The 17,884-nt window shown below is 39.9% G+C and overlaps 1 protein-coding gene across 1 annotated transcript in view; it reads left to right on the top strand.

The window, feature by feature from the left end:
- The window catches only part of trus (programmed cell death 2 like trus), a 54,623-nt gene that overhangs the window by 20,240 nt on the left and 16,499 nt on the right, over positions 1 to 17,884 (top strand). Inside the window, exons 4-5 of the mRNA XM_053787769.2 lie at positions 1,898 to 2,059; positions 13,396 to 13,551. Of these exons, the coding sequence (XP_053643744.1) occupies positions 1,898 to 2,059; positions 13,396 to 13,551 (318 nt within the window). The remainder of the gene's footprint in view (positions 1 to 1,897; positions 2,060 to 13,395; positions 13,552 to 17,884) is intronic.

The following is a 17,884-nucleotide window of genomic DNA, read 5'->3' as shown; positions in this document are numbered from 1 at the left end:
CTATGTATGATAATTGTGCTTGTGTACCAGTACCTAAATAAATTTACTTATTTACACAATCTGGGTAGTGTGTATGTACCTGAAGCAAAAATTAGTTTCCTACTTTTATCCCTCCAGGAACCTCATTGTTGATAAGCCCTTCAAGCATAATTGCTTTGACAATGACAAGGTTATTTTAGCATGATAAATGTTTGTACAAAGGAGTGTAACAATTTGGTGTACATGACAAAAGCCCCTTTATATGCAGAGCATTTTGGGCAAACTTAAGACTAACTTAAGATTAATAAGGCAATAACAGTGCAGTAATTTTACATATGGTCATTAGGTGAGTTACAATGAATACAAGAAAGTTGAATATTCAGCTAGTTCATGCTATATGGCTTTAGTAAGTTGAGTAGAGAATAATTACTGTTTTGATATAGTTTATAAAAAAATCAGTAGTATTACAATTTAGCACAATTTAAAACAGTGAAGTTGAAACATTTATAAGTTTGAAGTAATAAGTAAATGGCTGAGTAAATTGTCACTAGTGGCGATACCATAAAAATAGCCGATACCTACCAATACTGATAATTTGGCATACTCCTAGTAATAATATAATAATATCATGCAGAGAATTCAGTGTGTAGAAATGATGTGGGGTCACCAAGCTTATAAGTCCAAGGGCTGAGGAGCAGTTGTTTAGGTAGTTTAGGCATGTAGAGAGGATGGAGAGGGATAAGATGATGTAAAGAGTGTATACAGCCTCTCCTCGCTTAGCGACATACACGTTTACTGATGACACGGACTTATGACTACCTCTCTGACCAATATGCATACCTAAATAATGTATACATATTAGAACTGATTTCCTCTATTCTATTTATTACAATATACAGTACACTATTGTATAAAAATTTAAAAATAGTGGTACCCCGAGTTTCACACAAAATTTGTTTCAGAAGGCTGTTCGAATGCCGTTACCGAACTAGTTTGTTCCCATAAGGAATAATGTAAATTAGATTAGTGTGTTTCAGACCCCCAAAAATACACTTACATAATTGTTCGAGTTGGGAGCTGTACGAAACTCGGGGTACCACTGTGTACTAAAAATTTTATAAATGGTGCAAAGTTGACATTAAAACAATATCAAAGATGGTTGACACAAACCTGCTACCATTATAGTATGCTCCTTGCTTAGCGACGAATTCGTTTACCGACGTGGTCTTAGGAATGCAACTCCGTCGTTAAGTGAAGAGAGGCTGTATATATACTATACATGTATCTGGAGTGGCAGGAATGGTTGGAGGGTGGGGGCAAAAGAGGCTTTGAGGTTTAGGGGCTTGAAGTTTAGGGGCAATCAGCAGGCTTTTGTGAGCATGTTAAGAGTAAATGGAGACAAGTGATTTTTATTGGACATTCTGTTGGAGTGTGAGCAAGGTACCTTTATGAAGGGATTCAGAGGAAACTGGTTAGCCAAACTTAAGTCCTAGAGGTGGGAAGGGCAGTGCCTGTACTCTGAATTGTGATGTCAGTACACTTCTGGAAAGACAGTGATTGAATGAATGATGGTGAATGCATTTCTTTTTGTTTAGGTTGCCCTGCCTTGGTAAGAGATGGCAGTTGTAAAAAAAGAAAAAATAATGTACTCTGATATTGTCTATCAGTTATTTTAGATTCCATATATAACTTCTCGATGTACATTGTAAAAAATAAACCACTTTGTAAGAGAAATAAACGACTTGGCACAAACTTTGGTATGTAACCTTAACATTTGTATTTGTTTTAGGCACCTCCCACTCTCCCACAGCTGCTGGCATTTTATCATATTTCATTCTTGCCAGTGGAAATAATTGCTAAGCCATGTGGAGCATTATATTAGTTCCTAGTGAGGAATAAAATGTATCGTCAATTTCAGGATGATGCCAATGCTAATGAAGCAGTGTGTGGTGCTGTTGGTATGGTTGGCTGTGAGGGGGAAGGTGTGGAAGCTACTGCAGTGATCGAGGGACCTGAGGGAGACATGATTGCAGTTGATACACCTGAACAACCAACAACAGACATTCCTGCATTGTTTCAGGTATGCTGGTTTTGTTGGCTAATAAATCTTTCAAGTACTATAACATACACTGTTAACTGTTATCCATAAGATGCATCATTATAAAATTTCTCAAACAAATTTTCCATCTATTTGTGTTTTCTTTCTGTATACGTAGTCTTGATTCAGTATTATCAATGTGAATGACCCACACTGATATGTATTCCTATATTTTTTTCCATTTACATAAACTGTGTCAGAATTTAAATTTCCAAAGCTTATGAAAAAAGCACATACAGTGGACCCTCGGTTATCGGCTGTTCCGGATATCAGCCAATTCAGATTTTGGCCACTTTTTTGGATGAAATTCTATCCCGGTTTTTGGCTGTCATTTTGGAGATCAGCCATATTGGACACGTCTACCCACCACTATCCTCATAAAAACTCTTTATAGCATTTAGTAACTTACCACCTATTCTATATACTAGCAACATCTGCCACATTGCTCACCTATCCACTCTATCATATGCCTTTTCTAAATCCATAAATGCAATAAAAACTTCCCTACCTTTATCTAAATACTGTTCACATATATGCTTCAATGTAAACACTTGATCTTAACATCCCCCACCCACTCTAAAACCTCCTTGCTCATTCGCAATCCTACGTTCTGTCTTACCTCTAATTCTTTCAATAATAATCCTACCGTACACTTTTCCTGGTATACTCAGTAAACTTATTCCTCGATAATTTTTACAATCTCTTTTGTCCCCCTTCCTTTTATATAAAGGGACTATACATGCTCTCTGCCAATCCCTAGGTACCTTCCCCTCCTTCATACATTTATTAAACAAAAATACCAACCACTCCAAAACTATATCCCCCCTGCTTTTAACATTTCTGTTATGATCCCGTCAGTTCCAGCTGCTTTACCCACTTTCATTCTATGTAATGTCTCGCGCACCTCCCCCACACGTACATCCTGCTCTTCTTCACTCGTAAAACATGGTATACCTCCCTGGCCAGTGCATGAAATTACTGCCTCCCTTTCTTCGTCAGCATTTAAAAGCTCCGCAAAATATTCTCGCCATCTACCCAATACCTCCATCTCCCCATCTACTAACTTCCCTACTCTGTTTTTAGCTGACAAATCCATTCGCTCCCTAGGCTTTTTTAACATGTTTAACTCCAAATTTTTTTTCTTATTTTCATTAAAATTTCTTGACAGTGCCTCTCCCATTCTATCATCTGCTCTCCTTTTGCACTCTTTCACCACTCTCTTCACCTTTCTTTTACTCTTCATATACTCTACTCTTCTTATAACACTTCTGCTTTGTAAAAACCTCTTATAAGCTACCTTTTTCTCTTTTATCACACTGTTTACTTCATCATTCCACCAATCACTCCTCTTTCCTCCTGCACCCACCCTTCTGTAACCACAAACTTCTGCCCCATATTCTAATACGGCATTTTTAAAACTATTCCAACCCTCTTCAACCCCCCACTACTCATACTTGCACCAGCCCACCTTTCTGCCAATAGTTGCTTATATCTCACCCGAACTTCCTCCTCCCGTAGTTTATACACTTTCACCTCCCTCTTACTTGTTGTTGCCATTTTCCTCTTGTCCCATCTACCTCTTACTCTAACTGTAGCTACAACTAAATGATGATCCGATGTATCAGTTGCCCCTCCATAAACGTGTACATCCTGGAGCCTACCCATCAACCTTTTATCCACCAATATATAATCTAACAAACTACTTTCATTATGTGCTATATCATACCTTGGGCAGTGGAGAACAACATGACATTCAATGTTGATGAGTTCTAGCTGCTTAGGTATGGAAAGAATGAAGAACTCAAAAGGAGCACTATGTACAAAACTCAAGAGGGTCACCAAATAGAACGTAAGGAACACGTAAAAGACCTAGGAATAATTATGTCAGCGGACCTTTCTTTTAAAAACCATAGCAAGACAAAGATCACGACAGCCAGGAAGATGACGGGGTGGGTATTGAGAACTTTCAAAACAAGGGAAATAATGCCGATGGTGGCACTCTTCAAATTGCTAGTGCTCCCTCACTTAGAATATTGCTCAGTGCTGACGGCCCCGTTCAGGGCAGGAGAGATATTGTAGCTGGAACAAATACAGAGATCGTTTATGGCTCACATTGAGCCAGTAAAGCACCTAAACTACTGGGAACGCCTTCAAGTCTTGAACATGTACTCATTGGAGCGGAGGAGAGAGAGGCACATGATTTTATATACCTGGAAGGTACTCGAGGGCTTGGTCCCAAGTCTGCACATACTGAAGTGAGGGATATGGGAGGAAGTGTAAAATAAACCCAGTGAGGAGCAGGGGTGCGGTGAGGACAATAAGGGAACACTGTATCAACATCTGGGGTTCTAGACTTTTCAACATCTTAGCAGAAGATATCAGAAACACTGCTGGAACAAGTGTAGAAGCCTTCAAGAGAAAACTGAACAAGTATCTTCACCAGGTGCCAGATCAATCAGGCTGTGATGGATATGTGGGGCAGCGGGCCTTCAGCAGCAATAGCCTGGTTGACCAGGCAGGCACCAGGCGAGCCTGGCCCATGGCCGGGCTCAGAGAGTAGATAAACTCTCGAAACTCTTCAAAGGTATATCAAAGGTATTGTATATTTATTTATCCTCTTTTTCATAAAATATGTATTACTTATTACCAAACCTCTTTCTACACCTGATTAACAGGTATAGGTCAGCAATGGACGTAATTAGGAAGAAGGGTGAAAGCCCTGTCGTATGTGGTATTTTGCCAAGGAGAGTTGGAAATGAATGGTTGTCCAGGGCAGTTGGTGTCAATTGCTGGCTGGACAAATACTGTAAGGAAAATGCAGTAACATTCATTGAAACTGGGACCTCTTCTATGGCAGAAATGACATGTATGCTGTTGCTGAGTGCTGTTACTGAACGAATTCATTCCCATAAGGAATAATGTAAATTAGATTTGTCCGTTTCAGACCCCCAAAAATACACTTACAAAAGTACTTACGATAACACACTTACATAATTGGTGGAGCTGGGAGCAGTTCGAAACTCAGGGTTCCGCTGTAATACAGGTCCGCCATCATAAATCCGGGAATCAATTATTCGGTTCCTTCAGTTATTCGGGACTAATTTTGGCTAGCATAATTTCAAATTTCCAGGGTTGCCACACCAACCTGCTGCTACTGTTTGGTGGTGCTACTTGCTGCATAAGTCATTCCAATTTCTTTTTCTCCATTTATTGTTATAACCTGCTTGCTTTTAGCCTTAGTCATGGTTCCAACGAATAAAAGAAATGCTTCTCATTGTGTAAAGCACCTACACAGTACATTGCCCATTAACCCCTTGAGGGTCCGTGCTGTAGATCTGCGGCTTTATGTTGAGGGTCCAAACCGTAGATCTATGTCATGAGCTCAGTTCACTCTGATAAGCTGTGAGTGGTAAATTTGGGCCTAGATATGAGAGAATACATCTGTGTAGTATGTGTGCACCACATAAAACAAATCCTGCAGCACACAGTGCATAATGAGAGAAAAAAAACTGCAACCGTAATTTTCGATTAAAACAGCAACTTTGCAGTGTTTTTTCGTATGTTTTATATAGATGTATTTGTGATTTCTTGGTCTCATTTGATAGAATGGAAGATATATTACAGAAATAGAGATGATTTTGATTGGTTTTAGTACTGAAAATGGCTTGAAAATGAGCTCAAAGTAGTGGAAATGTTAAATTTTTTCCGATGTTCAAGAGTAAACAAATGACCTCGCACATCTAATACACGCCTGCTGGTGAATCTGATATATGTTCACAAATGTGCTGATATTATTTATACAATTATTACAATATTGCATGACAGTAAATCTTCCATTTCTCGGTTTGAATAAAAATTCATTATGTGAATTAAAAATCAAAATGGAATTCATTTGTAAAGTCTGAAAACGTAACTAATGAACAAGGAAATGTTAGTTTAGTGTCAGGAATGCCTGTATTGTTTATTCTGGACCCTGTTTTGAAATTGGAATATTTTGAACATTGCACTAAACTGGCCAAATTACCTATTTCCTATCACTTTCTTTTGTAGTTGAAACAGTTGAGTTGGCGATTTCTTGTGCTCAGTCGATAGAACAGAAGTAATACTAGTGAAATAGCTAAGAATTTGGTTGACTGGAATAAAGTAATTGGCCTAAAACTGGGAGTCAAAGTCGGCAAAATCGCCAAAGCGTAAATATCGCTGACACATCAAAATTCGTGAGAGCATAATTTCGTCAATTTTCCATCAAATTTTGTACTTTTTGTTTTCTTATCTTCAGAAAAAGATTTTCTACCATTTCATAAGAAAAAATAAATTATTTTTTGAAAATTCTTGGACACTGGTGTGCACTTTGAAATTTGGCCTTTGGACCCTGAAAGGGTTAAAGATAAGGTGGCTTTGAAGCCACTGTCAGTTGCCATGAGCTCAGTCTCATGATGCAGGGGAATCTTTCTTTCTTTCAACACACCGGCCGTATCCCACCGAGGTGGGGTGGCCCAAAAGGAAAAACGAAAGTTTCTCCTTTTACATTTAGTAATATATACAGGAGAAGAGGTTACTAGCCCCTTGCTCCCGGCATTTTAGTTGCCTCTTACAACACGCATGGCTTACGGAGGAAGAATTCTGTTCTACTTCCCCATGGAGATAAGAGGAAATAAACAAGAATAAGAACTAGAAAGAAAATAGAAGAAAACCCAGAGGGGTGTGTATATATGTGCTTGTACATGTATGTGTAGTGTGACCTAAGTGTAAGTAGAAGTAGCAAGACGTACCTGAAATCTTGCATGTTCATGAGACAGAAAAAAGGACACCAGCAATCCTACCATCATGTAAAACAATTACAGGCTTTCGTTTTACACTCACTTGGCAGGACGGTAGTACCTCCCTGGGCGGTTGCTGTCTACCAACCTACTACCTACATGCAGGGGAATATGCTTTATTATTACACTAATATCAGCACTACAGCTTCTTTGCCTATCACAATTGATCTAATATGACATATTAAGCAATATAAATACAGTGGAACCTCAAATATCGAACTTAATCTGTTCCAGGAGTTAGTTCTAAATTCGAAAAGTCTGAAAAGCGAAGCAATATTTCTCATAAGAAATAATGGAAATACAATTAATCCGTTCCAGAAACCCAAAAATATTCACAAAACAAAATACATTTTATAGAGATTAATTATAGTTTTACAAACACACAAATATAGTGTTCAATTATGTATTAATAAATTTAAATAACATATAAAATAACATTTTACTTACCTTTATTGAAGATTGGTGATGGCATCTGGAAGATAGGGAGGAGGAGGAGAGAGGGAGTTGGGGTTAGTGTTTGGAAGGGGAATCCCCCTCCATGAGGACTTCAGGTATCAAATCCATCTCTGGGGTTACTTCCCTTCTCTGTCTTTTAATGCCACAAGGACCAGCTTGAGAGTCACTGGACCCCTGTCTCACAAAATAACTGTCCACAGTCCTCTGTTTCTGGTGCCTCTTTAAGATTTCTTTAAAATGGGACATGGTTCTGTCACTGAACTTGTTGCAAAGATGGCTTGTTTCAGCTTGCTCAGGGTGGTACTTCTCCACAAACATTTGGACATCATTCCACTTGGACATCATTCCACTTCTGTATTATTTCCTTCTTCACATCTATGGTGTTTCTCACTTTCTTTACCATAGGGGTACCACTAGCAAGTTTCATTGCTCCCATTGTAGCTTATTTCACAGTCCCACAAGGACTAAACACAATGAAATAATCGTAAAATGTTTGAATGAGATCGCAGGTTAGTGTTACTCAAGCATCAACAAAACCAGACTGGCTCATGGCGCCTGCGTGAGGACACAGACAAAGCGGGCTGCTGGACAAGTCCGGTACCCGGCGGTTCGAAAATAGGGGCGAGTTCGATAATAGGGACAAAGTTGGTTTGAAAAAAGGGTTCTATTTTTGAAGAGTTCGATAAGCGATACGTTCGAAATTTGAGGTTTCACTGTAACATAAAAACAGGTTAAATACTCCAGAATGAATAATTGGCATAATACCGAGCAGTTCGATGGAGGTATGAAGAGGATATGGGATACAAGTATCATTCTCAAATTCCTGTCTTGGGGGGGCTTATATTAAAGAAAATGGAGTATAGCACAGTGCTAACTGTGATATACACTCGTACTGCACCATAAAACTAAAACAAAAAAACAATTTTCTCTACATAGATTATCACACAGAGCAACATGTGTGTAGAGAACCTAGGATAACCCAAAAAAGTCAAAGTAGCTTATTTTTAGTACCTGGTTTGGGCTAGCCATAAGTGGTTTTTGGTAAATATTCGATTCCTAGCCAGGATAGAAACATTGGGCGTGTTTCTTTACACCTGTTGTCTATGTTCACCCATCAGTAAATGGGTACCTGGGTGTTAGTGGACTGGTGTGGGTGTTATCCTGGGACACTGACCTAATTTCCCTGAAAAGCTCAGCATAACAAGGGGCTTTCTATATAGTAGTACAGTGGTCCCTCATTTTTCGTAATTAATCCGTTCCTGGAGCCGTTACTATAAACAAAATTTACTATTTACGAATCAATTTTCCCCATAAGAAATAATGTAAATACAATTAATCCGTTCCTGACACCCAGACTTGTTAGACGAAGAATGAGGGGAGACCTGATCGAAGTGTATAAGTGGAAGATAGGTATTAATAAAGGGGATATTAATAAGGTCTTGAGGATGTCTCTCCAAGAGAGAACCCGCAGTAATGGATTTAAATTAGATAAGTTTAGATTTAGAAAGGACATAGGAAAATATTGGTTTGGAAATAGGGTAGTTGATGAGTGGAACAGTCTACCTAGTTGGGTTATTGAGGCTGGGAATTTGGGTAGTTTCAAATCTAGGTTGGATAAGTACATGAGTGGGAGGGGTTGGATTTGAGTGGGACTTTCACATCAGAGCTTATTTCTTGGGTGGCATTGAAAATTGGGTTGGGCAAATGTTTTGTTAGTGGGATGAATTGTAAAGGACCTGCCTAGTATGGGCCAGCAGGCCTCCTGCAGTGTTCCTCCTTTCTTATGTTCTTATGTTAAGTATTAAAACAAAAATTTTTTTACATGAAATATACATGTAGTACATAAACAATACAATGGGAAATGATGAATGAAACATTAACAGCATAACACTTACCTTTATTGGAGATTCTTCTTAGTGTATGGGAGACTGGAGGAGGAGAGAGTGGATTGTTTATAGTTTGGAAGGGGAATCCCCTTCCATCAACACCTCGGGTACCATTTGCTTTTCTGGGGTTGCTTCTCTTCTCTGTTTCTTAATGCCACTAGGACCACCTTGAGAGTCACTGGAGTCCTGTCTCGCAAAATAACTGTGGAGAGAGCTCTGTTTCTGGCGTCTCTTTAACACTTCCCTAAAATGGCTCAAGACTTTGTCACTGTACATGTTGCCAACCTGGCTTGCAACAACCTTGTTAGGGTGATGTTTCTCCATAAAGCTTTCCATCTTACCCCACATAGTAAAAATCTCTTTAATTTCTGAAGAAGGCATCTTCTTCCATCTCTCTTCCTCCTCCTCTGCAGCAAGATTCTGAGCTGCGATGTGTTGCTCTTCCTGCTGAAGCTCTTGCAGCTCCTCAGTGGTGAGCTCTTCATTGTGGTCTTCCACCAATTCTTCCACATCCTCCAAACTCACATTCAACCCCATGGAACTCCCCAGTGCCACAATTAATTTTACAACAGACAGGCTCATTAGGGTCAGTCCCAAATCCTTCAAAATCCCTCTTGTCGACACAATCTGGCCACAATTTTCTCCAGGCAGAGTTCAAAGTCCTGGTAGTCGCTCCCTCCCAAGCCATACATATAAGGGTTATGCAGTGGAGGATGCTGAAGTGTTCTCTCCAAAATTCCCTTAGGGTCAAGTGAGTGTCTGTGGTCACAGTCAAGCACCTGTGAAACATTGCTTTTTGTGTAGAGTTTTTTAAAGTTTGCAATAACCTGCTGGTCCATGGGTTGGAGGAGAGGAGTGGCATTTGGGGGCAAGAACTTTACTGTGATGAACCCAAACTCCTCGAAAATTAGGTCATCCAAGTTTGGAGGATGAGCAGGTGCATTGTCCATTACTAGCAGGCACTTGAGATCCAATTTCTTTTCCAGGAGATACTCCTTCACACTAGGGCCAAACACTTCATTGAACCACTCGACGAAAATTTCCCTTGCCTTACTATTAGATTTCCCATGCCTTACTATTAGATTTCCAAAACACACACAATTTACTCTTCATAACATTGTTTTTCCTGAACACTCTGGGATTTTCAGAATGGTACACAAGTAATGGCTTCACTTTGAAATCCCCACTAGCATTAGCACAGAACATTAGCGTCAGCCTGTCTTTCATAGGCTTGTGTCCTGGCATTGCCTTTTCCTCTTGTGTAATGAAGGTCCTCTTTGGCATTTTCTTCCAAAAGAGGCCTGTTTCGTCACAATTGAACACTTGTTCAGGTTTCAGTCCTTCAGCCTCTATGTACTCATGGAATTCATGCACATATTCTTGGGAGATTCTGAAGAGAAGTTGCAGAGATTGGTGGATGAATTTGGTAGGGTGTGCAAAAGAAAAAAAATTGAAAGTGAATACAGGAAAGAGTAAGGTTATGAGGATAACAAAAAGATTAGGTGATGAAAGATTGGATATCAGATTGGAGGGAGAGAGTATGGAGGAGGTGAATGTATTCAGATATTTGGGAGTGGACGTGTCAGCGGATGGGTCTATGAAAGATGAGGTGAATCATAGAATTGATGAGGGGAAAAGGGTGAGTGGTGCACTTAGGAGTCTGTGGAGACAAAGAACTTTGTCCTTGGAGGCAAAGAGGGGAATGTATGAGAGTATAGTTTTACCAACGCTCTTATATGGGTGTGAAGCATGGGTGATGAATGTTGCAGCGAGGAGAAGGCTGGAGGCAGTGGAGATGTCATGTCTGAGAGCAATGTGTGGTGTGAATATAATGCAGAGAATTCGTAGTTTGGAAGTTAGGAGGAGGTGCGGGATTACCAAAACTGTTGTCCATAGGGCTGAGGAAGGGTTGTTGAGGTGGTTCGGACATGTGGAGAGAATGGAGCGAAACAGAATAACTTCAAGAGTGTATCAGTCTGTAGTGGAAGAAAGGCGGGGTAGGGGTCGGCCTAGGAAAGGTTGGAGGGAGGGGGTAAAGGAGGTTTTGTGTGCGAGGGGCTTGGACTTCCAGCAGGCATGCGTGAGCGTGTTTGATAGGAGTGAATGGAGACAAATGGTTTTAATACTTGACGTGCTGTTGGAGTGTGAATAAAGTAACATTTATGAAGGGGTTCAGGGAAACCGGCAGGCTGGACTTGAGTCCTGGAGATGGGAAGTACAGTGCCTGCACTCTGAAGGAGGGGTGTTAATGTTGCAGTTTAAAAACTGTAGTGTAAAGCACCCTTCTGGCAAGACAGTGATGGAGTGAATGATGGTGAAAGTTTTTCTTTTTCGGGCCACCCTGCCTTGGTGGGAATCGGCCAGTGTGATAATAAAAAAATAATATTTTTCAGCCGCCTTGTAGTCCGAACTGGCAGCCTCACCATGCCTTACCACACTGTGTATGCCAGTACGGTTCTTAAATCTCTCAAACCAGCCTTTGCTGGCCTTAAATTCACTCACATCACCACTATTTGCAGGCAATTTCTTTACCAAATCTTCATGCAACTGCCTAGCCTTTTCACAAATAATCGAAGTCATAAGAGTATCTCCTGCTAATTGTTTCTCATTTATCCACACCAATAATAACTTCTCAACCTCTTCCAGTACTGGTGATCTCATTTTTGTCAGCATAGTTACTCCCTTTGCAACAACAGCATCCTTTATTTCCTTTTTCTTGGCCACTATGGAACATAAGGTTGTGTAGGGTTTCTTATACGTCCTGGACAGTTCGGCCACACTTGTACCACTTTCATATTGTTCAATGATGGTTTTCTTAAATTCAATTGTATTTCTCACCTTCTTTACCACAGGCTTGGCACTAGGAGCTTTCTTTGGAGCCATGGTAGCTTATTTAGTGTACTTGCAAGCACTAAAATAAATGGAATATTATGAAATATTTCGCTGGAGCACGTGAGGGGACCTTCGCGCACTGGTAAACAATGCCAGACTGGCTGCCGCCCCGGCTCACGCCGTGGGTACGCATCCCGGACGAACTACGACTCGCGAGTCAACCTATGAAAAGCGAGTCCATGTTTATACGAAAATACCCCTATGATTGGCGAAATTTACGATTGCTGGGAACTATGAAAGCGGGGGACCACTGTATGTCACTGATGTCAGCTAGGCCTGTATACCATGTACAGTACATGTATGTGTAGTAAATAAAGATATTATTATTATTATTATTATTATTATTATTATTCTTTCTTTCAACACACCGGCCGTATCCCACCGAGGCGGGGTGGCCCAAAAGGAAAAACGAAAGTTTCTCCTTTTACATTTAGTAATATATACAGGAGAAGAGGTTACTAGCCCCTTGCTCCCGGCATTTTAGTCGCCTCTTACAACACGCATGGCTTACGGAGGAAGAATTCTGTTCCACTTCCCCATGGAGATAAGAGGAAATAAACAAGAATAAGAACTAGAAAGAAAATAGAAGAAAACCCAGAGGGGTGTGTATATATGTGCTTGTACATGTATGTGTAGTGGGACCTAAGTGTAAGTAGAAGTAGCAAGACGTACCTGAAAACTTGCATGTTCATGAGACAGAAAAAAGGACACCAGCAATCCTACCATCATGTAAAACAATTACAGGCTTTCGTTTTACACTCACTTGGCAGGACGGTAGTACCTCCCAGGGCGGTTGCTGTCTACCAACCTACTACCTATATTATTATTATTATTATTATTTTATTTTTTTTTTTCTCTCAGTTGTTTGTTGGGCTATCTTATTGAAACTTGGGCAATGTATGATGGAAAGATGCTTCTTACCGTACTCCAAAAATAAAAGAAATCAGATCATAAATAACAGAGTTCACTTCTTAGCCGTTAGCCTCCCCTTAGCGGTATATTTTTGTATGGTTTTTATGGCTGTATTCTTGTTTTCTTGGTCTCATTTGATAGAATGGAAAATATATTACAGAAATGGATATGATGTTGATTGCTTTCACAACGCAAAGTCATTTTGCCCATGTGGGAACTGGTTGTTAAAAAATTTTAATCTATGAACGTCTATCACACCTCATATACATGTATTTTAATTAATTAACTAAACTTCAAGAGAGATCTCAAAATGAATAGGAGTAGATGCAAAAGGATTTTTGTTTTTTTACAGGAAGCAGCCCAAATTGATGCTAATGCAGATGTCACTTTCCATCCATTCTTCATGGTAAGTGATGTGGAACCTCCAGAAGATGTGGCTTTCTCGGATCACGAAAGGGAACTATTATTACGTTATACCCATACAACTGGGCATGACTTTAGAGAAGAGGTAAGAGTACACTCACTGCTGAATTTTTAATGTTAGATATAATCTGTACAGTAAAAACTCATTTTAACAGATCCCAATGTAGTGGATTTTGGATTCACCCGACAAAATCTGTGGCCGGACAACCTCTAGAAACAACAGGCAGTCTGTTATTATTATTATTATGATGGTCTGCTAGGTGAATATATTTTGGATCTAATGGACAAAGTATGATAATTGCCAAATTTTCCAATATTGTTACAAGTGTGGATAAACAATATTATCATTAAGATTTAACAGACATCCTCTTCCCTTAAGTCCAGTAAATCAAGATTTCACTGGACCTCAAGTGATTTGCTACATTTTTGAGTCAATTATACAGACTCGTAGGTCTCCATATGAAACTCCTTTAGCCCATACTGTCTTCTTAAATTTGTTAAAATATGAGGGGTTGTAACCTTTTCCCCTCAAATCATCAGGTTCACTATGTATTACCAGGCTTGCATTATTATTATTTTTCATTAATAAAGGTCTTGGGGCAATTTTAAACCACACTATCATTAACTTGGAAAAAAGGTTAAAGCAAAATGCCATATACGTATATACAAAAAACACCCTCATTATCAGGCCATGTTATTTCCCATGGTACTAGATACTCAAACTTTACAGAATAAATCCACACTTCATTCGACTATCTTTGCAAGATCTGGTACAAGGTCTAATACAAACCCTGCCACATGGTCAACTTCTTAGGAACCTCCAGTTTAAATTTTTTCCCCAGCTGCCCCATACAGGATTTTTTCCTACTGCAGTAACTAAACACACAAACAACACATACCACTCAGAAAACCCTGAATACCTACCCAGAAGAAACAGTGGTAGTCATTTACCATGGTAGTTACGTTCCTGAAAATGTCGTGTTAGGTAAAAAAACCATGTTAGATGAACTGAAGAACTTATGGGAAAAATAGGGCTACGTTCCTGGGAACCCCCAAAAAGACAAACAACTTTTTTTAGACCAACGGAACTTACAAAAATAAAAGGAATATTTAATTGTAGTTCATTGTCATGATGTATTATGTTGTTTTTACTGCTTAAGACTACAAATGCAACAGAAATAATAGTATTTCTTGCATTAAATTGCGGGCACTGGTGTTTGTTGATGATTGTGAGGAGAGTGGAGAGTTATGCAGTGGCTCTACTGGGCTGAGGTGGATGGTAGAGGTTCTGGTACTGAAGTGGATGGTTGTACTGGAGTGTGCATAAATTCTGTAATGGATTTCTGTTCTATTTAACCCTACAGTACATTATACAACTGATGGTAAGGCATCAGCTGCTCTAGACACCGTTTCAGGATCCTCTTCAGTGAAAAAGTGTAACTTTAAGTCATTCAGTAAGTCAGTCAAGTCATTCAGTCAGTCAAGTCAGTAATTAATTCAGTCGAGTCAGTAAGTCATTCAGTCAAGTCAGTAAGTTATTCAATCAAGTCAGTAAGTCATTCAGTCAAGTCAGTAAGTCATTCAGTCAAGTCAGTAAGTCATTCAGTCAAGTCAGTAAGTTATTCAGTCAAGTCAGTAAGTTATTCAGTCAAGTCAGTAAGTCATTCAGTCAAGTCAGTAAGTCATTCAGTCAAGTCAGTAAGTCATTCAACAAGTCAGTCATTCAGTAAGTCAGTGATTCAATCACACAAACTCATATTTACCTCATTTTATGTGCACAGTGACAATTCATTATGGCCACAGGTTATCTCTTGTCTAATATCTCTGTCTTCTTTGTTAATTCTAAGACCTAAACCTTTTCTTGCCGCTTTCAGCAACACTTGTATGAATACTGGGTGCCATGATTGCTTGGCAAATTTAAGATATGACAGTTAAAATACATATGTAAAGAAACACAGTGAGCTTCCCCAGTATCCGTCCTACACACACATGAACCAAACTGAAGGCTGGGAGGGTGGTGTGGATAGCTGATGGTGGTGGAGGATGGCGGTAGGTCTCCCCCATTGACTCACTGGTGTAACCCACCGCCAATCCCATGGGCAACAGCGAGCTCAAAAAATTTTCCCCTCCCGCGAACCATGTTAAATTAATTTTATGAAGTGTTACATAAAATTGTGCTGCAATTCTTCAGACGTGCTATACCCGAATTGTGCCAAATAAACTCGTGTTAAATGACAGTCTACTGTACATTACTAAACTTAGAGAGAAGCTTTTATTTTTGTTTTTGGGTCACCCTGCCTCGGCGGGATGTGGCTGACTTGTTGAAAGATGATGATTTATAAACTACAGGAGGAGGCATTTGGGGTAAAATATAAAAAACTATTGGAAGAAAGGTGGGCTAGTGAGAGTATAGGCAATGAGGTTGAAGAGGTATGGGGTAGATTTAAGAATGTAGTGTTAGTGTTCTGCTGAAGTTTGTGGTTACAGGAAAGTGGGTGTGGGAGGGAAGAAGAGCGATTGGTGAAATGGTGAGTAGTAAGAGAGGAAAAGCTAGCATATGGCAGGTTTTTATAAAGTAGAAGTGATGCAAGAAGGGAGGAGTACATGGAGAGGAAAAAATAGGTTAATTAAGAGAGTGGTCAAGGAATGTTACAAGAGAGCAAATGAAAGAGTGGGTGAGATTCTGTCAATAGATTTTGTTGAGAATAAGAAAGTGTTTTGAAGTGAGATTAATAAGTTGATAGTTAAAAATAGGAGGAGAGATACAGCCTCTCCTCACTTAATGACGGAGTTCCGTTCCTGAGACCACATCATTAAATGAATTCATCACTCAGTGAGGAGCATACTATAATGGTAGTTAGTTTGTGTCAACCATCTTTGATATTGTTTTAATATCACCTTTGCACCATTTATAATGTTTTTGGTATATTGTTAAATGTTTATACAGTAGTGTACTGTATATTGAATAAAGGAAATCGGCTCTAATTTTTTTTTTTAACAAATTGGCCGATTCCCACCAAGGCAGGGTGGCCCGAAAAAGAAAAACTTTTATCATCATTCACTCCATCACTGTCTTGCCAGAGGGGTGCTTTACAGTTATAAAACTGCAACATTAACACCCCTCCTTTAGAGTGCAGACACTGTACTTCCCATCTCCAGGACTCAAGTCCGGCCTGCTGGTTTCCCTGAATCCCTTCATAAATGTTACTTTGTTCACACTCCAACAGCACATCAAGTATTGCAAACCATTTGTCTCCATTCACTCGTATCAAATACGCTCACGCATGCTTGCTGAAAGTTTAAGCCCCTCGCACACAAAACCTCCTTCACCCCCTCCCTCCAACCCTTCCTAGGCCGACCCCTACCCCGGCTTCCTTCCACTACAGATTTATACACTCTCAAAGTCATTCTGTTTTGTTCCATTCTCTCTACATGTCCGAACCACCTCAACAACCCCTCCTTAGCCCTCTGGATAATAGTTTTGGTAATCCCACACCTTCTCCTAATTTCCAAACTATGAATTCTCTGCATTATATTCACACCACACATTGCCCTCAGACATGACATCTCCACTGCCTCCAGCCTCCTCCTCATTGCAACATTCCTCACCCATGCTTCACACCTATATAAGAGTGTTGGTACAACTATCCTCTCATACATTCCCAGCTAGCGTGGCCGTGACGAACTCTAGCTCGGCATGGCCACGCTAGCTGGAGATTCGTCTGTAAAAATTTGCTTTTGTGGTCACAGTGGTGCCTATGCTAACCTTCCTATGGTGTAGAAATATACCTAGTTGGACGAATCTTATTGTGGCTAGCTGGTCCAGTGGCTAACGTGACGGTCTGGAGTTTTGAGACTCTCTGATCGTGGGTTCTATCCCCGCCCGTGGTATGGTTTGTTTGCAATCGTGTCATTACGATTTTGTGAGTCATGTTATCGATTCAGACATTTAGAGAGGATGGAATGAAATAGAATGACTTGAAGGGCATATAAATCTGTAATGGAAGGAAGGTGAGGTAGGGGTTGACCTAGGAAAGGTTGGAGGGAGGGGGTAAAGGAGGTTTTGTGTTTAAGGGGTATGGACTTCCATCAAGCTTTTGTGACTTGACATGTTGTTGGAGTGTGAGCAAGGTAACATTTATGAAGGGATTCAGGGAAACCAGCAAGCTGGACTTGAGTCCAAGAGGTGGGAAATACAGTGCCTGCAGTCTGAAGGAAGGTGTTTTTTGTTACTGTTTTATAACTGTAGTAGTGTAGGTGCACCTCTGGCAAGACAGTGATGGAGTGAATTTTGATGAAAAGATTTCTTCTTTTTCGGGTCACTGCCTTGGTGGGAGATGGCCGGCGTGTTAGAAAACAAACATTAGTCTTTAAATGGATGTGTAATATCTCCATAGTTATTAAACATTTATAGATGG

Source organism: Cherax quadricarinatus, chromosome 47 (genome assembly GCF_038502225.1).
Source record: "Cherax quadricarinatus isolate ZL_2023a chromosome 47, ASM3850222v1, whole genome shotgun sequence".
Lineage (NCBI taxonomy): Eukaryota > Metazoa > Arthropoda > Malacostraca > Decapoda > Parastacidae > Cherax > Cherax quadricarinatus.
The sequence above is the reverse complement of the archived record's forward strand: the minus strand, read 5'-3'. Positions and strand labels throughout refer to the sequence as shown.